This window comes from Stegodyphus dumicola, chromosome 3, assembly GCF_044657685.1.
Source record: "Stegodyphus dumicola isolate Sdum_Otavi_A_Nest chromosome 3, ASM4465768v1".
NCBI classification, from domain to species: Eukaryota; Metazoa; Arthropoda; class Arachnida; order Araneae; family Eresidae; genus Stegodyphus; species Stegodyphus dumicola.
This window is the reverse complement of record NC_140770.1, coordinates 34130700-34156944: the sequence shown is the minus strand read 5'-3', so window position 1 is coordinate 34156944 and position 26245 is coordinate 34130700. Positions and strand designations below refer to the sequence as shown.

Sequence of the window (26245 nt, the reverse complement as noted above, 5' to 3'; positions counted from 1 at the left end):
CAATGTGCCTAATATACATATTATGTGCATATAGATATCATCATCTATGTAATTACTATGAACACTGAATATCAGCAGGCTCTTCTTTGACAGATTATGTAAATACAAATTTGTCATATTAATCAAATGCTATTAATGTCATTTGTTTAATTATCTATTTATTTATTTTTAAATTTTTACAAAATAATAATTTAATATTACTTTGAGACAAAATTAAAATTTCTGCCGATGCATATAAGTTATATCTCATTTAATTTTGAAAAACATTTTACATTCTTCAGCAGTACAAGATCAGGATTTCAGCCTGGACAGTCAAGACCAAATAGTAGTACAAGGTAAGATTTTCTTTCTTTCTTTCTTTTTTTGGGGGGAGGGGTTACCCATCTTTCTTTTTCACTATTTATTAGCTGAGTGTATGTGAATTTGTTATTTTAGTGTTTGTAATGCCAATAATAAACATTTTAAGTATTTGTGTCTATGTATACAGACAGGAGTTTAAAAGTCCCCAATATAATAAATGTAGCAAAATGAAAACATTGTGACAAACAACTTAAAATGTCAAACTGAATTACAGCAGACTGTAATAATCATGTATGAAATCTGTACTGCATCATAAGAGAGATATGAAAAATAATAAATCTTTATTTGATTAATAGTGTGAATAAAAACTTACTTTATAAATATAAAATAGCAAGCTAGCTCTGTTCTTTGTAGTAAATACTCCATGTCTTCAAGAGATTCATAGGTTCCTTCTTCCTCGATGCTTAACTATTTTAATGAAGCGTCCATAATCTATTCAAATTTGTGGAAGTATGTACCATAGAATTAGAAATAATTATATTTCAACCATTTATAAAGTTTAATAGATAGAAAAGTGTTTTGCTAATCAAGCATTAGATGATTTTTCATATTCCTTGCTCCTGAACATCACATAATCATTTTGCGTTTAGTTAATAGTACCTGATAACATAATAGACTTTATAGTATAGTGCACACTTTTTGTTGCTTACAAAACTTTGATCTATTGATGCAAAAGTTGTCTATTGATAAAAATGAGCAAAAAGTCGACAATACAAAAGATATTTAAATATTTCCAGGTTATCCATACATTTCTCACACGTTATAATAGCTGTAAAAATTATTACTTACATAGATTCCCCCCCCCTTTTTTTTTTTTTTTTTTTTTTTTTTTTTTTTTTGCAGTGTGGGCTCACCAGCGGCCGAGCGGTAAAGTTGTTAAACACTGGTAGTTCGGTACGAGGCCCGAATCCCGCGAATGGGCCGGTTGCATGTGTGATTTCATGGCTTTCCTCGTGTGTAAAATGCATACGCGCCAGTTTCCCATAGAAAACCCACCACGAGGGCATCCTTCCACTTAGGCAGACAGCCCTCGAGACTTTGCTGTAATCACATAAACCAAACCAATCTTTTAGATGCATTTGTGCACATCTGCATATAAAGGCCTACATTTCCCCCCCCCAAAAAAAAATACCTAGTAAGTTGTGGTACTAAGGAGCAGCTTTGAGGAAATAGCTTTCATATTTCAGAATTTAAAATATGCAACATTAGCATCGCAAAAAGTCACGAACCTGCATTTTTTTTTTTTTTTTTTTTTTTTTTTTTTTTTTTTTTTTGTCGTTTTCAATCAAATGTATGTTATAATCGTGTTCTGTGTTTTATGGCATATCAAAACCAAAGGTGGGAATTCGCTCAAATGGATTATAAGATTTACTGTTTGGAAAATCTAATTCAGTTTCTCCATCGTATTTTGAGAAAATGCCTTTAAATGCATTTTTCTCAAAATGGAAATTCTGCAGATTCGCGATTTTGGTATGGTCCTAATAATATGCAGTTAAATTTCAATATGCCAAAAAAAGAAAATTTAAAAAAAAATTAACTTAGAAAAGTAAATATTAATTTCAAATTCTAAATTTTATTATTAAAATTGGATTATAAAAGTTTGGTACTTTTCGTTTTGCCGGCGGAGGCGATAAAGTCGCCAATAATGGTACAACTGATGCCAAACAGAATATCCTCGATGGTAACCTTTAACGCCTCATTTTCAAAACAAGTCACAGCCATTTCTTATCAGATTGATTGTTTCTTTCAATATTAGCACGGAATTACGTAGAACGTTTTACCAGGTAGTTCAAGTTTATGCCCTAAGGGCATTCGCGGTAATTAAGTCTATTAGGATGCAATCACATCGCTCACCCGAAGGAGAAAATATAGAAAAGGCAAAGTCAAGGGTTAAATTCATCAATTCTAATTGAGAATGCACTGTTTTACAGAATTTCTGAGTAAGCTATTCATACGAATTGAAATAATTCTTGCACTGATCACTTGGGGTCACGTGATATGAACCGGCGAATCAGGATGTTGAACATTGAAAGCATAGTAAATTCTTAAATTAATGTCTTTTTACAAAAATTGTTGTCTTTATTTATTGGCTTTTTACAAAGTTTTAAAGGATATTAAAATGTTTATGGCTTCAAAATAAAAAAATTCTTAGAACTAACATTTGTTAACGTTTTTTATGTGTATACTGTATGTTGTCGCCAATAAAGTCTGCTTGGAGAGATTTGCGCCGGTGAAACGGAAAAGTACCAAAAGTTTAAGTAATTATAATTATACTGTACGTCTATGCATATACAGGGTAATCCAGAAGTAATGGAAAAAGTAAAAATTCAGTAATTTGAAGAACACAGACAGGGGCTCTCAACCGACATTTGTACCTTTGTACACCTGTGATTTCAAGTAAAAACGTAGCTGTTAATATGTTATGACGTCTTGTATATTTGGTTATTATAAACTGAGCTCGACGTCAGAACACTGTTTAGTGAATAATAATTAAGTTTTAAAGTATTGCAAAGTCAGGAGAAGTGTGTAAAAAATTCTTTATTAATTCACATAAAGTTCACAGATGCCACCAACTTGTGCTTACGAAAGCCTGTACATTGTTTCTCTACACTATTGTGAAAACTGCATCTCAATACTGTCCATACCTTTCAAATTGTTGAATTTTTACTTTTCTGTTATTCTTGAGTCATACCTTGTCCACAAAATTCCTTATCCGGTCCGCAGTTATTTTTTGCAGGCATTGTTCGTGGATTACATACTTCCAATATTTTTAATTTAAAGACATCAAGGTATTTTTCTATTACCAGGACCGAATCCAGAAATGGTTGTATGTATATAACGGTGTTTGCGTTCATTTATTCATGTATGTATGTACATACGTATGTATGCGTGCGTACACACAGACACACATGCGTACATACATACTGTTGCGTGCGTACGAGTTCGTTATGAAATGAATGCACAAGTCCGATGAAAAATGAACAAAAAATTTTTATTATCACAACAAAAATGCTTAAATTTTCTCAAATTATCATGCAGTATTACAATATCTCACAGTAGTTATCTTTTAACTACTCAAATATCCAATAGAACGCAATTCAAAACAGCTAAAGAACGCTAATCCGCGAATTCGCTACAATCAACAAGAGCAGTTTTCTAAACAACAACAAACTAAGCAACTACTACAAACTGAGATGTTTTCCTCCTTTTATAAGATTTTAAAATCACGCGCTAGAATTTTCCAGTACTTTCTCGAAATCAAAAAGAGATATTTATTTATTTAAAGCACGCGCTCTTGTATTTTTAATTTTCCGGCTTAGCTTTCTTTTAATATTCGTCACGCGCTGCACTGCGCGAGAAATAAAACCAATTAATTTATAATTGAGCTAATATTAGCTTTTTAAATACCAAATTCGTAACACTGCCCCCTTCCCAAGGACTGCACGTCCCGGGCAGTACAATCCCTGGACAGGAAGCTAAACTTACAACTGTGGCATGAATGCATTCATAAGCATTACATTACAGTAATAAACAACATGAACAATAAATGCAATAAATAAAACAAATCAAATGCTATCAAATACTAAATGCAAATCAAATACTAAATACAAATCAAATCAAATACACATTTAAAAACAAAATGGACCATGGTCTTATACTATTTACAATTATTTACATTATGTACTATGGCCATAGTAATGAGCTAACCTGTCGTAATGAACGACTTTAGGCTTAGAGTTCAAAGACTTACGGATCCGAACCACGACGTCATCCGTGTTCAGCACTGTATATGGACCATCCGAAGGTGACTGTAATTTAGGACTCAGTCCTTTTCGTTGAATTGGGTTCCACAACCACACCCTGTCTCCTTTGTTGGATCTCTGTCTAGTAGCTCTTGTGTCGCATCTGGTCTTCATTTTCTCCGTCGCCAAGTTGACTCGCTTTCGTGCAGAACGGTGCATCCCCTCAAACCGGGCCTTGACATCTTGGATGTGTTCCTCAGGCGATGAAGGCGCATCCGTACGGCGATAAAACAGGCGGTCACAAGGCAGACGAAGGTCTCGACCGAAGAGCATCTGAGATGGAGAATAGCTGGTAGTCTGGTGTTTCTTTTCGACCCTAGCATGATTTCGGCTGTTTCTCGAGCTGGTTCTTTCGGACAAAGCGTCGGCATTTCCAGGTGAGGATCCCTTCTTAGGATGGATAGTCATGTCTTCAGATCCTGAAAGCAGTTTGTTGTTTTTCAAGTCTAAGGAAAAATTGTATTTCCTTAAAAAGTCCAATCCGAGTATGCATGGATCTGTAATATCCGCCACATATGCCGTGTGATGGTAGGCGGCACTTCCAAATGTGATTTTCACGTTTAACTTCCCAGTTATGTCGATCTTGTCACCAGACGCAGTCTGAAGGGTAACACAAGATGGCGTCCAAATAAGTTTATCTTTAAACTGTTCAGCTAAATCTTTCCTAATGATGGTAACATTAGCTCCTGTGTCAATGATCATATTGCAAGGAACTCCATCGATATTCCCATTGATGGACAGTCCGTTATTGTTACCACTCACTGTATAAATTTTAAGCGCTTTAAAACAAGGTTTTTCATTATCTGGCAACCTCTGTTCCTCGATATGGTCACTAATTTTTTTACTGCTTCGTTGCTGGAAAATGGTCTTATTTTCCGTACCTCGGGGTGTTCTGCAGTTTCTTCGTATGTGGCCTTCAACTCCGCAGTTCCAGCACTTTAGAACTACTTTCTTTTCACTTCTGTTCCGTCTCAAGCCACTGACTTGTCTGGTAAAATCATCTGCTTTATATTTCGTACCCTGGGGTGTTCTGCAATTCCGTCTTAGGTGACCTTCACTACCACATCTCCAACACCTTAGAGCCACTTTCTTCTCGCTCCTACTCCGTATCAAAGCGTCCACTTGTCTGGCTAAATCATCTAAACGAGCCATCAGTTGATCCACTGGCTCATGGACTCGCACAGCTCTAACTGGGTCGCGATCTCTATTAGTTGCTTCCTGGGCTGCCTCGAACTTCATGGCGTACAACAGAGCGCTTTTCAAATCTTTAACATCCGCCATTCGCAGTGCTCTCTGTATTTCAGGGTCCCGGATGCCATCGACGAAATATTGCAGGGACAGGATTTCCCTCGTTTCTCTCGGGCACTCCGTAAAGGCGAGGTGGGACAGCCTTTCAACATCCGTGGCGAGTTCCTGGAGTGATTCGGTGGGCTTCTGTTGACGGGATTTTAATTGAAGCCTGCTGTAGTGTTTTAAACATTTCTCGCCAAAGCGCAGCTCCAATGCGCCGGATAGAGCTTCGAAGTCAAGTCTTTGGTTTTCAGGAAGCGTCTGCAGGATATCCGCTGCGTCTGCTCTCAGCGAAGCGGCGAGATGACAGGCCTTAGTTTGGGAATCCCATCCATTCGCATCCGCCACTATAGGAAATTGTGTTTTATACACTTGCCAGGAGGTCTTCCCATCATAAGTGGATAACTTCAGAGAGGGACGAGCAGGCATGGGTAAAAATTTAAAACCATCACTATTGTTCCCTGCCGTCGCTACGAATTTCTTTAAAATATCCACTTCTTTGGCTACTGCAGAAACCCTATCATCAATTTGTTGTTCGATTTGGTGTTGGACGGCACAAACTCTCCCTTCTATATGTTCTTTTACAGAAGAAACTCTTTCTTCTATTTCTTCTTTCACCGAAGAAACTCTTTCTTCAATTTGATCTTTTACAGAAGAAACTTTTTCTTCAATTTGTCCAGCTTTATTTTCAACTGTGTCAATTCTGCCTTCCATAGCTTCAAATTTATTTTCTATTATGCAGGTAATTTCTCTTTTCATTTCTTCTTGACCAGCTTGAACGGCTTTCATTTCGTCCTTAACGGATTCCTGGCCCAATTTCATTTCTTCTTTAAATGAGGCAAAGGCTGATATTAAATGCCTTAATTGCTCTTCCATCGCTCTTGTTATTGGCATTCAAATCCCACTTCTGACACCAAAAATTGTTGCGTGCGTACGAGTTCGTTATGAAATAAATGCACAAGTCCGATGAAAAATGAACAAAAATTTTTTATTATCACAACAAAAATGCTTAAATTTTCTCAAATTATCATGCAGTATTACAATATCTCACAGTAGTTATCTTTTAACTACTCAAATATCCAATAGAACGCAATTCAAAACAGCTAAAGAACGCTAATCCGCGAATTCGCTACAATCAACAAGAGCAGTTTTCTAAACAACAACAAACTAAGCAACTACTACAAACTGAGATGTTTTCCTCCTTTTATAAGATTTTAAAATCACGCGCTAGAATTTTCGAGTACTTTCTCGAAATCAAAAAGAGATATTTATTTATTTAAAGCACGCGCTCTTGTATTTTTAATTTTCCGGCTTAGCTTTCTTTTAATATTCGTTACGCGCTGCACTGCGCGAGAAATAAAACCAATTAATTTATAATTGAGCTAATATTAGCTTTTTAAATACCAAATTCGTAACAATACATACAGACGTGCATACATACACCGATCTCGATAGCAAAAGAGTGCCGCAATCAATTTTGAAAAAGTTATACAGTCTGTCTTTTTGCATGTTCTTCCGGTAAATTTTGTACTCGTTATAAAAATTAATCACAAAAAAGTTTGATTCCCATACAACAAAAATTGACCGATATATCAAAATCGGGATTCATATTCAGGGGCCGTAAGTCTGATACCTTTTCTCTTAAGTCTGTAGCATGATTTGCATGATAGAAGAGCTTTTCGTACTTCTGTGTATTTGTTTAACGGTGTCAAACACCAGAGTGTGCGAGACCCTACCCCTAATCGAATTAAATTCATCCACTAAACCCTTACCTTAAATAATGATTAAATATTAATATTTTTTAATTTAGAATACTAAAAATGAGAGAAGGGAAAAATAAAATTACTGAGCTAGTGCATAATTCTTAAGATAAATGCTAATCACCCAATGCCAGTAAGTAATAACATATTTACACAAAGAATATAAAAAATACACATACAAATAGAAATACTACATTAATATAACTACAACAAGAAATTTATGATATACTCAAAGACAACGCATACTTTTCCATTACAATGCTGGGGTTTAAAATTGCCACTGGTCTTTTTTTGTTGGTCGTACTATTGTAATTATAGTTGTAGATTCCGATTTCAGAGGTATTTCTTATTTGAACATGGAATTTTCTAGCTAAGTGGTAATAGAAAGTGCGGAGTTCTACAATATTCAGTTTTTCATGGATAGCATCGTTTCGCACATACCAGGGTGCGTTGGTTATTTTACGTAGAACAGAGTTCAGTGCCGTTTGTAACTATTTTATGTTTGTTGGACAAGAGTAAACCCAGACTGGACAGGCATATCATAATATGAGATGCTGATGCAAAAGAATGGATTTAAAAATGAGTAACTTGTTATCTATAGATAGAACGCTATTTCGGGCAACTAAGGGTACGGTTTAGCGTTACGTACTCAAAACTACTGAATAATAGCATGTATATTTGGGGACCATGTGAGGAATTTATGAGGATCACCCTAAGATAAGTTACTTGCTTAGCCCAGGCCAGAGTATTTCCCTAACACTGAAGATGCTTTTCAATGATATTCTTCCTCGTAAACATTATTGCAAGGTTTTGTTGGGTTTTCAATTATTTTAGCCACTTGACTACTGTTTATATGTAGTTTTGAAGGTGTAGAATGAATGGACTTAGAAATAAATTTTGCGTGAGAATGGCTGTGTCATCAGCGTATATTGAAAGCGTAGTGTTGGCTGAGCAAGGAATGTCGTTGACATAATGTGGGGTCCAATAGGAACCCCGTGTGGGACTTTTGCTAAAATAGCTCAGCTGGTTGAGTATGTGGTTGAAATGTGAACGACAAAATGTCTACCTGTTAGGTAGGACTTAACTATGCGTGTAATGTAATCTGGGAGACCCAGATTGTGTAGTTTGTAAATTAAGGCATCCATCCACACGCGATCGAAGGCGTTGGCTATGTCAAAAATAGGTTTCCTCAGAATTTCTTGTTTTGCAAACCTTCAGAAATATGCTCAACAACTCTATACAACTGATGGGATGTAGGTAAATTCCTCCGAAAGCCAAACCGCTGCGGGATGAGGATATTGTTTTACTCTAAAAGTTTCCGTATTCTAGGCGATATCACTGCTGCCATTAGTTTCCTAAGCCAAAGAAGAACACTCATTGGTTGATAAGAGCCAGGTTCAGTTGCTGGCTTTTTTGGCCTAACTAGATGTTGCTGTTTTCCATTCCTTCGGAAAGTATTGCCACTTTATGACGACATGGAAGATGTTGGTTAGCTTTAAAATGAAGTTCAGCTGTAATGTTTTGACCATCTTTTTGGTAATTCGGTCAATTACCGGGCTTTTCTTGGGCTTGAGCTTTTTAATATAGCTAAGAACTTCCGACGGCCGGACTGAAACACATTGTTATTTGCAAATGGGTTTGGTATTTATCTAGAGTGAAAGTCAGAGATTATGTGTTCTGTTGATGAATCTTGAATATTTTTTGTGCGAAACTGAGATTCCAGATGCGATGTTGAAAATTCCATCTTCTTAGCTTATGTGTAGTGGACCCTACAAGGGCCTTTAAGAGACTGAATTTGAGTGTAGCATTGCTTATATCTAGAAATAACTCTTCAGATGGAATGATCATGTATGGAAAGTGAATTTAGATAGTTAGTCCAGTAGTTTTGTGACTGCATTCGTAATAGGCCTGTCAGCCTCATTGAGTTGATTCAAGCTTTGCTTGTCGAATGATTATCTTGTCCTCTGGAAATGTCTCCGAGCTGCATTCATTTGCTTAATCAGGCTTCTTAGCTTAGCACTTCTTTTGGATTTAACATTTTTGATAAAGTTGCTAGTAGGTTTTCGGCATTAATAATAGCATCTGGAAAATTCTTGACCAAACTGTCAGTTTCTGTCAGTGTCAAACTCCCACAGTTTCTGTTGATGTAATATAATGAATGTGGTTGAGAGCTTTGGTGAACCTAGACTAGTCAGTAGTAATGGCTCTTTTGTCTGGTGTGATATAGTATCTGATTTCCAGGATAATTCTGACCGGGTTATTCATCCAACATAGATACTATATTCAGTGGATCACTAGTATTTCTGAGCAGATAAACCCAGTCTTCATCAAGGGTCACAATGTGTTTCCATTTATCTCCTGCTAAAATAGTTTTCATACAGGGTTCTAAAAATTTTTTTCGTTGAGCCACGTGCCTCGGCAAAAGTTGATCATCATTATGTTTTTTATATTTTTAAGTGTATATCCTGGTTTATTATTTCATTTATTATTACTACAGACGTGTTTAAAGACTTTGCAATTGATTTCGGCTTCGGTGGATGTTCTCTTGTTAAAGATTTGAGAAACATTAGAAACAGTACATATCTTTTTCAGATATTCATTTGGAATCTTCTTTCCATGTAGAAGTAATGACTGAAGAGTTTTCACTTTCCGATTATTAATGATGCTATTTTTGCACTTAGAAATTTTAAACATTTTGAATTATGGGATTTGAAGCTATGAATATTATGGGATAAGAAGCGCAAAAACATAGCCTTCAATCCGTAGCTTGTGTGCATGCGACATTTTGAAAGAAAAATAAGTTTGAAAGTAGCAGATGACACTTCTTATTTCAAATAATAAGCTCTTGCCGAATGTTTTTACTCCAAAATATTTGCCTTTTTAAAATTCCTTATGGAAATTATTCTAAAAATGTGAAAATATCTTCTGTACGAGGGATAAGTACTTCAAAACTCTTGACCATAGATTTAATTGCGCAAAAATCAATTTCAATAATTTTACCCTATATACAAAAATTAAATAATTAATGCGTGTGTGTGTGATTATGGCAAAGCTTGAGGGCTATCTGCCTAAGAGGAGGGATGCCTTCGTGGAGCACTTTCTAAGTGAAACTGGCTCGTATACACGTTACACATGGGGAAAAACACGAAAACGCCCATGCAGCCAGCTCGTTCGCGGGATTCGAACCTCGGACCGAACTCCCAGCGTTCAGCTACTTTACCGCTCGGGCGCTGATGAGCCCCAAAACTAAATAAATAAATAAAACAATGCACAGTATTATAGGAATACAGAAAAACAATAATACAATTAAATGGACACAAATATTTTCATTTTATTTCTTGCATTTATCTTTTGATGGTATGGTGTTTATTTTTTATAATGTTCGAATTAAACGAGAATTGCTCATATCAGATATTGTATTTTGCGACAGATTACTGGCTGTTAACTTCAGCCTGTATCGCAATACTTAAAAACCTGTAAAATGCATATTTTGTTTTTAATATAATTTTATTTCAAGTACTAAGAAAGTTAAATTAGCGTTATTTTGGTAGCACATTAAAATTTCAAAGTACGTATCAACCGCCCTCTAATTTTTCCCTTGTATGATAAGCTTTAGTATCACAGATGAATTCATTGTAAGCATGCATTTAGTACATTTATTTTTCCAGAAGAATATAGCATTTAAACTGATTTACTTAAGAATTCAACAAACTCATTTGAAATCTCAAGTAACCTATTCGGTTTATTAAATTGAAAAACCAAATCATTAGGCATATAACCGTGTGTAGTAATTCGTTTCTACTTTTAATTATGTCGTCACCCCCCCTACACACACTAGAATATCTGGCACTTGAATTAAACTCTTTTATTATTCTGTATTAACATTAGTTGCGTTAGACTTTAGTTCTGTATTGCCCATTTACTGTTTTCATCCTGAAAGCCGTGTCTTCCACATTTATTTATGCATGTCTGCATTGTCCATTAGATCTAGTAATAGATTAAATAGTTATGATGTAATAAGAAAAAGTAATTTTAAGTTTATTACATCATAACATTCCTAAACTGCTAAACCTTTTTACGTTGTTCAACTCTCTTATACTAAAAAGTTCAATGTACAAAAATGTATGCTGTTATTCTTTGTAGCAAAAATAATTTTACAAAATCCGAATGATTTACCTGACAACTAGGTCCTGATAAGCACATTTAGTGGCTGAAATTACTTTAGCATTTGGTGACATTCCTTGGTAAAACTGGCAACGGGAAATTTTTGTGGCACCTTTTCTTTGGTGCCCTAAAAACGAGTGTTTTTGTTTGTTTGTTTGTTTTTGTTTTTCAAGATACTTAATAGTTGCAAAAGGCATACAACACTTCTTGAAAATATGAAATATCTCAATTTAAAATGTTCAAAATATAAGTGACTCTCATCAATATGATTGCTGAATTTGATTTCTTTTCTTGTTAGTCCAAAGGGATTTGAATCCCGAAGGACTATTTCGTTTTGGCATTTTGCGTCAGTATCAGTATCAGTATCAATCTTGCCTTTTAGACAAGAAGAAAGATGATGAGGACTTTGGCGAACGCCGTTTCCTCCAATTCGTGAGGGTTAATATTGAAATTAACAACAAACGTTTTTACAAATTTTTATTAAACATATACAAACATCCATGCCTTCTCCGGGATTCGAACCCGGACCCTTCGGCACGGTAGTCAGCAACGCTAACCACTATACCGGATGGGTGGCGCATTTTGCGTCGGACGGATAAATGTCGGTTCACTTTTCAAACTGTTGCCATAAAATGTTAGAGTCCTGCATTATATTTGAAGAAATTAAATAATGAAAATCTGCGTAAATGTATGTATATTTCTCACATTGTCATAAAATAACGGTACATAGAGTCATCGAATTTTGAATAACGTAATCCTCCAACGAATATGAGCATGTGGAAGACCAAATTTGAAATTTGAAATTTGTTTTATGATCGATTTCCTATTTTTTAAAACTTTGACGAATTTTTGATTAACAAACTTAAGGATTTCAAAGCGAGCAATTGCAACGTTGTGCAGAAAAAACATTTTTATCTCCAGCGCGTGAGTCTCTGTATCGGAAATTCTAAAGATATGCTCGTTTTAAAACTATTTTGCGATATTGCTGTTGCACTGGATCTTATGGTTTAAGTGCGAGGAACATGATATTTAATAAAGAAAGGTAACACACAAAATGTTAAAAAACGCCCCTTTGGACGTAATTTAAAATCTGAAACATTTCAGATTTTTTTTTTTTTTTTTTTTTAAATTACTATTATCATTGCATTTTTAGGTACTATTCCGTTTTGAGGGCCGTAAAAAAATTGCAGCGAAAATGTATGCGCAAAAGCGCCAAATCTAGCAAACGCGTCCATTTAACAGCGCCTCAAATCTAGCGTACGCGTTGATTTCAGATTGCGTAAGTTTGTATAGTTCTATATTTCTTAAGACGACATTGAAATGCTAGTTTAATTTTTAAATCCTTTTTTTGATTTTAAATCCTTTTTTGATATCCTATGGATTTAACAATTTGGTAATTGCCCATGACGAAAAGTCGGCAATAGAATTTTGGGTAAAGTGCAGAATCACCCATTGCTTGACGCGTTTCTTAGAATTGCACATACTCGGTATCCATGTGCACATCGACTTATTTTCACTTAAAAAAAAAATCCCAGAATTGCACAAAAATGGCACTGCGCACACCCTTGACTTTATCTATGTACACATCGACCTATTTTCACTTAAAAAATCAAAGAAAATTGAAAAAAATTCCAATTGTTTTTACCCTTGTAAAAAGCGGCAAACAAATAAGTGAGCGATTCTGCACTTTACCGAAAATATTTTCAAAGAAAAGGCATCTTTCATTATAGAAAATTACGTTTCAACAACCAACGAGATGAAATTATGCTTTAGCGATAAGTCGGTAGCGAAATAGCGATGCAGGCATCCATTCAGTTATATTTAGCAATTTTTATATAAATTATAATAATAATAAAGTATTATATGAAATTAACCTTTCATCTAAATTAAAACATCCATCTTAGATAGTTATTTACTATTATACTTCCTTTCTTGCCGCAATTATTAGGGTTGCCGCAATTATTTTTGGCAGCATTGGCATCAACAATAGTTTGGCGATTTTTTACGGCCCTCGAAACCGAATAGTACCCATTTTTAATATCTGAAACTGAAGAAATCATGGCATTTGCAAGTATTAAAAAAATACATAATATTATAGAATATTCCGTAGAGCACTTAAAATATTTCAAAAATTGAAAATAACTATATCACTCTGATATAAAAAGAATGGTTCTTAAGATATACTCGCAATTAATTAAATATCATTTAATTAAGACACAATGACACGCCGAATAAATACTAATTCAGAAGTCAAACAACAAAAATCAGCGTTAATTTACAAAATTTTCACAGGACTAGTTTCGATGGTTTTACCGAACCATCATCTTCAGCTGCAAAACCGCAAATGAACAAGATAGGAAATAATGTTTAGATAAGATAAGAAAGCCCGAACAAGAATAAGCAAGTGGCGCCATCTGTTGGCGAAACCAGAACTAAAACATAATTTCTCTAAAAGCCGAAGGCAAATTTGGATTGGAATTAGGATCGTTAACTAGAACAGAAAGATTTTTATGAATGTGAAATGCCTCTAGAAAATCCAGTTCTCCAATGGAAGATGTTTTTTGAATAATTTTGGCAGCAGAAAAATTGAAAGTGTGATTTTCGGACCAACAATGTTGAGCAACAGAAGACTTCTGTGTTTCCTTTTTTCTAACATATGCCTCATGTTCTTTGACGCGAAATTTTAAGGCTCTCTTAGTTTGGCCAATGTAAATTAAACCGCACTGGCAAGGAATCCTATAAATACCCCAGGAATTCATATCCGGAATGGGGTCCTTGAGTATAGAAGTTGGAATTTTATTGATGGGAGAGTAAACAACCCGAAAGTTAAATTTCTGCAAAATATGTGCAACTTTATAGCTAATTGATGGAAAGAAGGGAATGACAACAGAATTTTTATAATCTCCTAAAATAAGAGTGTGGCTTTTAGTGTGTTGAGATGAGAATTTTTTAACTGCTTGATTAATAATGTTGGGTGAAAAGCCCCTGTCAATAGCTATTGCTTTTAAATAATTTAGTTCTTCATCAAGGGCTAGTTTGGAGGAGCAAACTTGAAGAGCACGGAAAACATAGGAATAAAATGAAGCTAACTTTTGTTTAGTCGGATGACATGATTTAAAGTGTGGTGGAAGGCAAACCGATGAAGGTTTACGGTAAACTGTAGTACTGAAGTTGGATGTGTTACGTGTGACCAGAATGTCGAGAAACGGAAGAGAATTGCAAGTCTCAAGTTCAAAAGTGAACTGAATAGCAGGATCAATAGAATTCATTGTTGATCCTGCTATTCAGTTCACTTTTGAACTTGAGACTTGCAATTCTCTTCCGTTTCTCGACATTCTGGTCACACGTAACACATCCAACTTCAGTACTACAGTTTACCGTAAACCTTCATCGGTTTGCCTTCCACCACACTTTAAATCATGTCATCCGACTAAACAAAAGTTAGCTTCATTTTATTCCTATGTTTTCCGTGCTCTTCAAGTTTGCTCCTCCAAACTAGCCCTTGATGAAGAACTAAATTATTTAAAAGCAATAGCTATTGACAGGGGCTTTTCACCCAACATTATTAATCAAGCAGTTTAAAAATTCTCATCTCAACACACTAAAAGCCACACTCTTATTTTAGGAGATTATAAAAATTCTGTTGTCATTCCCTTCTTTCCATCAATTAGCTATAAAGTTGCACATATTTTGCAGAAATTTAACTTTCGGGTTGTTTACTCTCCCATCAATAAAATTCCAACTTCTATACTCAAGGACCCCATTCCGGATATGAATTCCTGGGGTATTTATAGGATTCCTTGCCAGTGCGGTTTAATTTACATTGGCCAAACTAAGAGAGCCTTAAAATTTCGCGTCAAAGAACATGAGGCATATGTTAGAAAAAAGGAAACACAGAAGTCTTCTGTTGCTCAACATTGTTGGTCCGAAAATCACACTTTCAATTTTTCTGCTGCCAAAATTATTCAAAAAACATCTTCCATTGGAGAACTGGATTTTCTAGAGGCATTTCACATTCATAAAAATCTTTCTGTTCTAGTTAACGATCCTAATTCCAATCCAAATTTGCCTTCGGCTTTTAGAGAAATTATGTTTTAGTTCTGGTTTCGCCAACAGATGGCGCCACTTGCTTATTCTTGTTCGGGCTTTCTTATCTTATCTAAACATTATTTCCTATCTTGTTCATTTGCGGTTTTGCAGCTGAAGATGATGGTTCGGTAAAACCATCGAAACTAGTCCTGTGAAAATTTTGTAAATTAACGCTGATTTTTGTTGTTTGACTTCTGAATTAGTATCATTTAATTAAATCAAAATTTCATTTTACTAATATCTAATATAATTAATGAACGAATAATATTTTACATAGTATGTCAAAATGTAGCTTACTAATAAAAAATGGAGGCTTTTCAAGTCGATATGAATTATCTGTATATATCTTTATATGCTCAACTGTATCAAATGTTTATTGATATACATACATATTCGTCAGTCACTGAAATACAGTCACTATTAAAAATGCTACTAACTTTTTACCTTTTAATCCATAATTTTAATTTAAATAAAACTCTCGTAAAAAGCTCTCTTTTGCGTCACTTATCTACAGGCATCCGCAATGGGGAAATTCTTCTTCTGTCGCTGTTCAGGATTTAAATAAAGAATCCCGAAAGCTGTGTATTCAAAATTGTGGGGCACTTATAGCACTCCCAGTGTTACATCAGTCAAAAATATATCCTAAGAAATTGAGGATGTGATTGAAAAGATGTACCAACGTTGTCCAGGAATAAATTATGTGTTGAATTCCGTGCGCTTGTCTGAAATTCCATCGTTCCCTCTTCACAATAGTTTCCAGCTATCTCCTATTTCCGTCTCCACCACGACTGCTATGCAATTGGTTTTATCTTCCACTAAAATTACTACATATATATATTTGATTTTTCCTTTCCCTAACTTAGTTTATAGCATTTAAGAAGAAATAAAAAGTAGCTTGTAGAATTATTTTCCGTCTTCAGTTTCATTCAATGTCTCCAGTTCATGGGCACTGTAATGCTGATATTTTAAATATAAAATGTTTTTAATTCTTTTCTATTCATATTTGGAATTGGTATTTTTCATCAAAGAAAGGAAATTTCTATGGTTATCGTTAAGATTAGAATCTTTACTCATAGGAGGAATTTTTATAACTATAAAGAGTAGGTTTTGTTCTCTAGAATATTCACCTTCAGGGTATGTGGATTAAATCAAGATGTTTTCAAATGAAGAAGATTATTCAAAAATTTAATGCATATGTTGATAAAAACACTAAATTATATGCATAAATTTATCTTTAAAAATATAAATTCTTTCAGATTTTCTAAAAGATTGCCTAAAGAATTTCAAGGAAAAAGAATTTTCTTAAAGTACGAGAGGCGCGAAATTAAAGCTTTTTTATTCACCAAAACTTAGTTTAAAACACTTTATTTTATTATTCATCAAACTAATATCATAAATTTATTCTGAACTATTTACTAACGAAAGCTGTTGTACTGCAGTGAGATTTTATGAACGCACGTATATGTTAATGTATAGCTAGTTAGTCTTTGTAATATAGTCGAATATTCAAAATAGATATGGAATTATAAGTTTATGGTGAAATTATGCAATCAAAAGTGTATTCAAATATCTTGTTTGCTCAGTTATAATGAATTTTTCAGTTTGTTCTTCTTAGTACTGAATTATTAAAATTTTATTACAAAATGTATTATATTTTTATTACATATTTATCTTGTTTGAAGTTTGAGGTCACTGCAGTTTGAAAATGAAGAAGACTCTCACATAACAAGTACAAAAGTATCTTCTCTGCAGACTATAAAGGTATTGTTTTTCAAAACATCAAAAAGCTTTGCCTTCCTAAAATATTAACCTTTGGCTTTCTTTCAATATGGTATGAACATTTAATTTTAATTATCACTTGAATTTTTTACTATTATGGCATAGAAAAGGCATTTAATAACTAGAACACAATTCTTAAAATTCCTTTTTGATTAATTTGTAGAGACATTAGGATTTTTTTTATAAGCAGGCAAGATGAAAAATGAGCAATCGCCTTCGCCGAGAATCGAACCATGGACCTCTGAAATACCGGCTCAGTGTGCTGACCACTACAGCACGAAGGCACGCTAGGAAGGCGGGAGAAATACCTTATATACTCCCCCTTTTAAAGGGCGACTGGGGCTTTTAGAGGACTCAATCGCCAAATTCTGGGTGAGGAGAATTATCATCCAACACCCTTTTAGTTCGGGCGCCACTGTAGAGACATTAGGTTTTTTGGAAGCAGGCAAGATGAAAAACGAACAATCGCCTTCGTCGGTAATCGAACCACGGACCTCTGAAATACCGGCTAAGTGTGCTGACCACTACACGCTAGGAAGGCGGGAGAAATACCTTATAAATGAGTTAATTATTTAACATTGATTAATCAGTTACTATGAATGAATCATTAAATACATTTGAAATTTTCTCTTTTATTGCCTAGTGTGTAGGATATATTTATAGGCATTTGATTAATTTTCTAGCTTGAATTACTATTCCTAAATCGCTGTCATTCCTTATAAATTTATTTTCATATAAGCAAGGATTCCTGGGAGACCCACACTATACATCAGTGAGAATACAGAAGGAGGTTTGCTAATTTTTGTCAGTGTCTTAATTAATATTCTATCTGACCATAAATTAATTTGAGTTTACTCTTCATTAGTTGATTCCTTTCTTCTATTTTACTAGGTCATTATATTGACAGCTCCTTAAATTTTATAAATATGGTATTTCTCCCCCTTCTTAGAGTGCCTTGGTGGCGTATGGGGTCTGCACGTTGGGAGCGTATCCAGAGGTCCGTGGCTCGATTCCCAGGGAAGGCGTTGCTTATTTTTCATCTTGCCTGCTTTCAAACAGGGATGCGGAAGTATATAAGGTATTTCTTCCGCCTTCTTAGCGTGCCTTCATGGTGTAGTGGTCTGCACGCTCGGCGCGTATCCAGAGGTTCGTGATTCGATTCCCGCCGAAGGCACTGCTCATTTTTCATCACTCCTGCTTTAAAAATAACCCAATGTCTCTACAGTAGCGCCCGAACTAAAAGGCTGGTGGATGATCGTTTTCCACACCCAGGATTTGATGATTGGGTCCCCTAAAAACCCCAGTCGTCCTTTAAAAGGGGGAGTATATAAGATATTTCACCCACCTTCGTGGTGTAGTGGTGTGCACGCTGGTTGCATATTTCAGAGGTCCGTGGTTCGATTCCCGGCGAAGACTTCCTGCTTCCAAAAATACCTAATGTCTCTACAAATTTACCCGTTAATTTTCACTTAGTGCCTTATTTCTTTAATGGCTTACAAAGTAGAATCCAGAATTTAGCTATCAAAATACACAAATGGCGCAAAATTTAATTGCCAAGTCTGTTTGACGGGATTTTCTTGAAACTGGACAAATTGATGAATATTATATAAATTTAATATTGTGTAGAGTTTCTTTTCATCTAATAACATCCAATAACCCTTACAGACGTGAAGTGAAGTGAACAATCACTATGTCTGAAGTAATGACGTGAGGAAAAAGTAACATTTTTATTAAAACAGAAGTCAAAACAAAAAGTCTCTCTCTCGTGCTACAATTTCTACAACTCGTGATGATACAAAATAAAATAGAACACTGCAGATTAATTAAAACGGTTGAACAGTAGTCAAGGATTGCAAAATTAGGTACTATACTAGAAGCTGGCTTACTATTCTAAGTGTCAGAATTTAAGTGTCGGCAACGAAAGGCTGAATAATTACGAATATCGTACTTGCCAGGAAACTACCAACCGTAGCGAGCATTCGATGCCAGAAACACGCTCTGTCATAAAATCCAGAAACCTCAGCTTAAATATTGGCTATCTGTTTGCATTCTGGTGAGGAATACGGAAAGGAGAAGTTACAGCAAAGGCTGACGTTATAAATAACTGGTTAAATAACATAAAAATACCTGTAAATCTATGTACACATACACGTACACACACACACACATATATATACCTTTTTTACTATAATTGATTATATATATGTAAGAAAAATAAAGAATATGTAAAAGATTAAATTAGCATTGAAAATTAATTCCCTTCTGTATTCTAAAAATAGTAACCTCTATTTGCACTGCGTCATTTCGAGAAAAATCTATGTCATATGATTTTTACATAATTCTGATGATGTAAATGAAACTAAAACTCAAACAGCCAATAGTAATTTTAATATAGCAATATTAACCATCCAATCAAAATGCATTGAGAACCAAAACTAACTCAGTCTGAATTAAGATTTCACTCTGAACATAACGCACTTGCTTTCACCCTTCCCTTCCCCCCCCCCCTCCTGAGGGTCTACCCATGGAGGTAGGAAAGGAAGGAGTGGCCAACCGGCGCTAGAAGTGAAGCACTGCTTCGAAGCTTCGGTCACCAAATGGGGTGTTCTTTGTTTACATTCAGAAGCTCGCTTGACAGTGTTCTGATAGTATTTCGACACACGACAGTTCCATACAAATCGAAAAAGGGACACTTTCGCATGAAAGAAACATTCATAGTGTGAATGATAATAGCAATTTGTATAGTTTAGTGACATTTACGCAAAAATCACATCTTGGTTATTTTTCGATAACTAACCACAGCGATTTTGATTATGAATTTGTTTTATAAAATTCTAAGCTGTTGAACTACAAAAATATAGATTTTTAACAAAAATGTTATGCTTAAAGAATGAAAAATATCTTATGGTACCTTTAAAATTGTATACGTCTTTCGATACCCTTGATAGAGTATTCGCTACTTTTATTTTATGTTTCAAACGCCAAAATGTTTTAAATAAAATAAATTTTTTTCACATCCATATATTATTGTAACATGTAGCTTTTAAAATTTTTTACAGGAGAGGCTTTAAAGGCTCATTTTAAACTCATCGTTTTAATTTTATATATCTGAAAAATAATCACTTTGGGCTTACACGTTTTAGTTATTTAGGTTAATTAAAAATAAAATTACCATCAAATGCTGCAAAACTCGTCAAAATTAATAAATATACACACAGATATGCCAATAAGTTAGCTTTCCCTTGATTTGGAACCACACACTTGTAATATAATAAAGAGTAAGAAAGTAATAAAGAGTTTTGGAATATGTATTGTTGAAATTAAGGGTAAAAAATATCTGATAAGAATAATTAAAAGAATTATTCCCCTTACATTTTATAATAACTCAGTTACAAGTTTTAAATAATACTTAACACAAGAAACTTATTTTATTCCCTTTCAGAAATGTTCAGAGAAAGTTAAGTACTATTTAAAGTATTTCGGTAATTTCTAATAATTCTCTAATTTAAAATGAACCGAATAGAGCATTAATTATAAATTGACTTATATTTTTCGATTTAAAAGATGCCTCAGAAGCCAAAAAATCATGTCATATTTAAGAAAGTATTTTAGGAAGAAGCTCTATAAATAGAAAAGAAATAATGCATAATTTTAATATTAATAATACAATAAACTTTGATCTTAATTTTTGTACCTTAACTGAATAAAATCGAATTACCTTAATTTTTTTTCTAATGGAATTAACGAAAACTTGTGAAAATATTTCATTCAAATTAAACCATTCTGAGAAAACTGTTCTGGGAAAAGTATAACATTTAATTCCGTTCAGAATGAAATGTTAAAAATATGTTGTTTTCATATACTTAGGACTCTGAAGTGTTGTAGAAAAAGAAAATATACACATTTATATGTATATTTACGACGTAATTACAAAATATTTACATCCGATCGCGTCAAAACCCATTGAACTTAATAGTAAAGGACCCAATTTTTTGGTCACCACGTACTAGTCGCCAGTGCTTCAGAGCAGGGTACGGAAGAAACCTGTTTAGGGCTACTCCATCTTACTTCCTACCTCCATGGGGTCTACGTAGAGAACTCTGCGAAGCTACTGGCTAAGAAATCTGTACCTAGGCAGTCTCGGCCACGGGGGTATAAAATTTATGAATCTAGTGGTTCTGGAAGTCCCGGAAAAGTCACTTATTGGCCTGCCCGGTGGTCTGGCGTGTCCTAGAGCAGAGTGGCTCTAGTAGACCGAGGGTAGCTCCCGAGTTCGCTGGGTAATGCTTTTCTACGACGGGCAGCCCCAGAGACTGGCAGATAGCATTTAGACAACCAGCGTCGCTGTATGGCGATTAGTGTAAATGTTACCAAAGTGCGGAGAAGGGGGTTGAACCGGAATTGTTATATACTCCTGCCCATAATTATCTTTATGTGTATGAAATCACAGATTTCTCAGAATTGTTGGCGATAATTTTATAAATTTGGATAGAATGATACATAATTCTGATGTTGCATAAATTAAAGCACTCTGTATTTTGTTGTGAAGATAATGAAACACATACCTTTGGCTTTTTGACATAAAGGTCTTTTTCATTAAGGCTTCTGTTTACAATTTGCCGCGATGCAACAGTTCCAGAGGCAGTTTCAAGCTATGAATATAACTGCCGAACAGTAGATTTGCTGTTACGAAGGGTAGTTTTTTCCAGATATCAGTTTTGAGTAGTTATTCGTTTAACCCCTTGAGGACCAGCGCGCCGGAAATAAAACTCAGTCACGGGACCGAACGCTCTGAAACGGAGCGTCACTACCGGCCCGCGCATTTTAAGCAGTTAAGCCTAAGTTTACAAAAAAATTCGTATAAAATCAGCATTTTAATAAAAAGACTCCAAATTTATAAATTATATATATACTATACTTCTATTTAATATGTATTAAAATAAAAAATATAACGTTAATACAAATGAATGAAATATGCAAAAAACTAAAATTATTACTATGCGCATGAAAACAAATACTATACACAATAAAACAAAGCTGCAAATATTACAAACACAAAATAAAAAAGAGGAAATTAAGAATAATAATATATTCTGAATAAAATCGAAATTTAAAAATTCTGCTGTGTGTGATATAGTTCAAAACAAGGATCCACACAGAGTCCAACATTGCATATTTTGCACTCATAATATGATGTTTGTTTTCGATTTTTTTTAGCACATACGACACATCTTCTTCTACTTTTATTTCCTTTCCCATCAATATAAATTTTTGGAAAATGTCTACCAGTTAGACGAAATGGTTGAATGCCCGGTAATTTTGAACAAGTTTTTGAGCTCCTTGGTTTAGCGAATTTTCCTATTATTTGATGAATAACTCTGGATCTGACACGGCGCCAAAACCGAACATAAATATTTTACTCTTACCCGTTGCTAATCCGCTGAATGTACTCCCCCATATTCTCCTAATGAAAAAAACAAAGCAATAAACAAGTCACTTGAACTCACACGTGCCCTTTCAAACACCCGTGTTTCCCAGTTTGTTTATATTAACTAGAAGAAATTCTTTCTTCCATTTCACTATTTGATTAATTCATCTATTTCGAAATCTCGCTCTGTCAAACCTCAAAAGACAAACGCAATTCTACTCCAACATTTCAACTAATAAACGTTCCATAAATTTCCACAATCTGTCAAAATATAAACACAGCGAGCAATAAATCCCAGCCCTTTAAAGAGCCGTGATTCTCACTTTGTTTACATCAATAAATATATCAAATACAGAAGCATAGAACAGAAACCAATGCCCGTTCATGAGGGTCAAATACCATATGAGTCGACCGTTGTGAAAACCGTTGCCGTTTAACGCCATCTAGTAGCATTTAAAAATTCAAATAAAACGTTCCGATTTCCGATTACGCATACGCGACGCTGGTCTCTCCATATCAGCTCTTCGCGTGGAAGCGACGCTGGGCTGATAAGAGTGGAATCGCTGCGTTGCGTCCACGCGACCTTGGTCACGAACGGGTTAAGACCGCGTCCTATTCGTACATCACACTGCCTCCATTATTATCTGCCTTACTTCTAAGTGATCTTTGATTCGTCATTTCACAAATTCTCCCAAATGATACTTCAAAGCCATAAAAAACCATTTTGACTCCTTGCACACTGAAATCAAGAGCTATAATGGAAAAATTAACTCAGATATTCGCTTTGTACCAAGTGCTTGTTTTACTGTCAGGTGATGTAACGCCTTGACTTGCATATCAGAAAAAACCGTTTGATTATTTATGATTGGATAATGTTAATTAGGCTTGTCTTTCATATATTTCCCTGAAAAAAAAAATGGATTACATATTTTTGGGATGTCATTATTTTTGGATATGTAAATATAAATTTGACAGGAGTGTATATTCTTTTTAAGTTATAAAACGTATACAATTGAATTCCAAATGTTTGGTCTAACTGGGAGCACAATCCACCTCTGTATATTCAGAAAATTAAATACAGATATATATATGGATTATATATATATCTGTATTTAATTTTCTGATGCTAAATATGTATGTACCGTAGAAAATGTCTTTTTTGTATATGGTATTTTGCATCTACAATTAAAAAAAAAGATATTTATATGATATGCAGATTATATGTTTTCCAATAAATTTAACCTAAGGAAATTGCTTTCAATTTTCTTAAACAAGAAAACTTGCTTTTATTTCAAATAAAACAAAGCAGTGAAATTAATTTTATCTATTTAAGTTCAAAAGCTAAATACACTTGTTTTTACATTTACTCCACTAAAATTAACCAAAAGAATATTTTTTTCTGACTTACGCTAAGAATGCATACCTTTTTCTATGCTAATTAAAGTTAAACTATATTACTTCATGACTCAAAACAAAAAACTGACAATGTAAATTATTTTTTGCATTTGTATTACAGATTGTTTAAAACATCACAAAGTATTAAAAATGTGCCAGGTTCACTAGAATTCATTGAGATCATAAGGTTATCATATTTCTTTCTCAAAAGCAAATTAAGATAAACTATCTCGGATTTTTTTTAAGAAAAAGTTGTTATCAACCACTGCTGTGATATAATCTAGGAAAGAATAGGGAATCATGAAAGCTTTAAAAAGTATATGATAAAATAAATTTCTGCAGAATTTGATAGTAATCCATAACCCACAGAATACATTGAGATAATTAAACTGAATTCCATCAATGTATGCTAAGTCTTATTATGTTAATTTACTTATTGTTCAATTATAAATAGCTATTAGCAATTCAGAAATTCAATTTTGAGGGATCGGTTTTCTGAAAAAGCTGTAATACTATAAAGAAAGCTGTCCATTATGTTTACTTTTAAAACCAATTATTTTTTTAAGTAGATGAGAATTTTAAATTTAAGTTTTATAAATTTTCAAACTACAGTTATTTTTAGCTCTTAAAATATTCTATATTTTTGGTTTTGAAGGGAGATTCGAATATCAAATTGGAGCCAATTGTTGTAAAATCTTCCATGCAACCACCTAAACTTAGAGATTCACGTCTGAAAAAGCAGTCAGAATCAGATTTTGTAGGACTTCCACCTATAACATGTGAGTATACTTACATCAAAAGGTATTATTAACATAGGTATTATTAACCTATAAATAAATAATATTTAAGAGATTAAAATGATCAGGATTTATACAACTGTGCCAATGTACTTTAAAAAGTCAACTAAATCAGCATTCATTGAAATTCAGAAAATCTCGAAATATATAGCACTTAAAAAGCCAAATATTTTTAGTTTTATCTCTTTTTATTTCTGTATATAAGCAATTTAGCAAACCTTTTTCCCCCTTTTTTCCTTTTTTTCTTCCCTAACACCACTGGCATCTTCTTCGATTATTTCCGAAATTATTTTTGAAGAATGTTGAGAGTTCAAGATCATAAGACCTTTCTTCTTATACACTTATCGTTCTTCTGAATTATGAAGAGAATACACAATTTCCTTCTTATTTGAATCTTCTTACATGAATAAACGTCACTTCATAACTTATATGATTATGTAACTGATTCTAAAATCTGCAGAAAGCATATATTTACTTATCTATTTATTTTTTTATGTAGATTATCATAACTGATTTACAAATTATTATTATCATTGATTTACGAATTTCTTTTGCAAATTTTAAATGACTTTTTCTTATTTTCCATGTAAGCATTTAATAAGCTATTCAGTTTCTTATTTTAGATGAAGATATTTCGCACAAAACCCATGGAGAAGAGTATTCGGAAAATGGCTCAAAATATAAAGAAGAAATTGCTATTCCTGCTAATTGTTTCTCACCAACAGAAGGAAACTGCTATTTTTCATGCCAAACAGGTGCAGAACAAGATGATGAACAAGAAATAAGGGAGTTATCAATAAAAAGGTTAGAATATCGTTTTATTTCTGTAGTTAAAAGGAACTAAATCTCTAAAGTCTCTACATAAACTGCAGAGTGGAGAAAAATATCTTTATCAATTTTATGCTAGGATTATAAATTACATAATGCTTGATAAATGTTTTGATGATTTCTTGCTTGTAAAAAAAATTTTTTTTATTTGCAGAGCTGGCCCTAAACATTCTGACCCCACTGCGCGCCCTATATTCTGCTGCCCGGCACCTTCCCAGATTCTAAATATTTTGCCATCTCTAAATTTTACTGCAGGTTACTTCTCAAAATGTAAAATTTTTGCCACTCATCAATTTTACCGCCGTGGGAGACCGCGCCGGTTGCACCGCCTCTGGCATCAGCCTGCCTTATGTGCGTGCATGAATGAGAAAGGTGTTTTAAAGCTGTGGATATTTCACATTATTTGTAAAGAAATTTTCCAATGAAATTCTTTAAAGTGTATTAAAATTAATGATAAATTAAGTACAAGAGTTGGCATATTTTTTTCATTGTGATAAAAATGATCCCAAGGAAATTAAAATTTGTTTCAAAAGTTTAAATATTGCTTCGATT

The 26245-nt window shown here is 34.0% G+C and overlaps 1 protein-coding gene across 2 annotated transcripts in view; it reads left to right on the top strand.

The window, feature by feature from the left end:
- Nucleotides 1-26245, top strand: part of LOC118186396 (armadillo repeat-containing protein 2) — a 93453-nt gene that overhangs the window by 363 nt on the left and 66845 nt on the right. For both annotated transcript variants that reach the window (XM_085812748.1, XM_085812747.1), the window contains exons 2-5: nt 282-335; nt 17149-17227; nt 24724-24847; nt 25489-25669. In XM_085812748.1, the coding sequence (XP_085668874.1) occupies nt 282-335; nt 17149-17227; nt 24724-24847; nt 25489-25669 (438 nt within the window). The remainder of the gene's footprint in view (nt 1-281; nt 336-17148; nt 17228-24723; nt 24848-25488; nt 25670-26245) is intronic.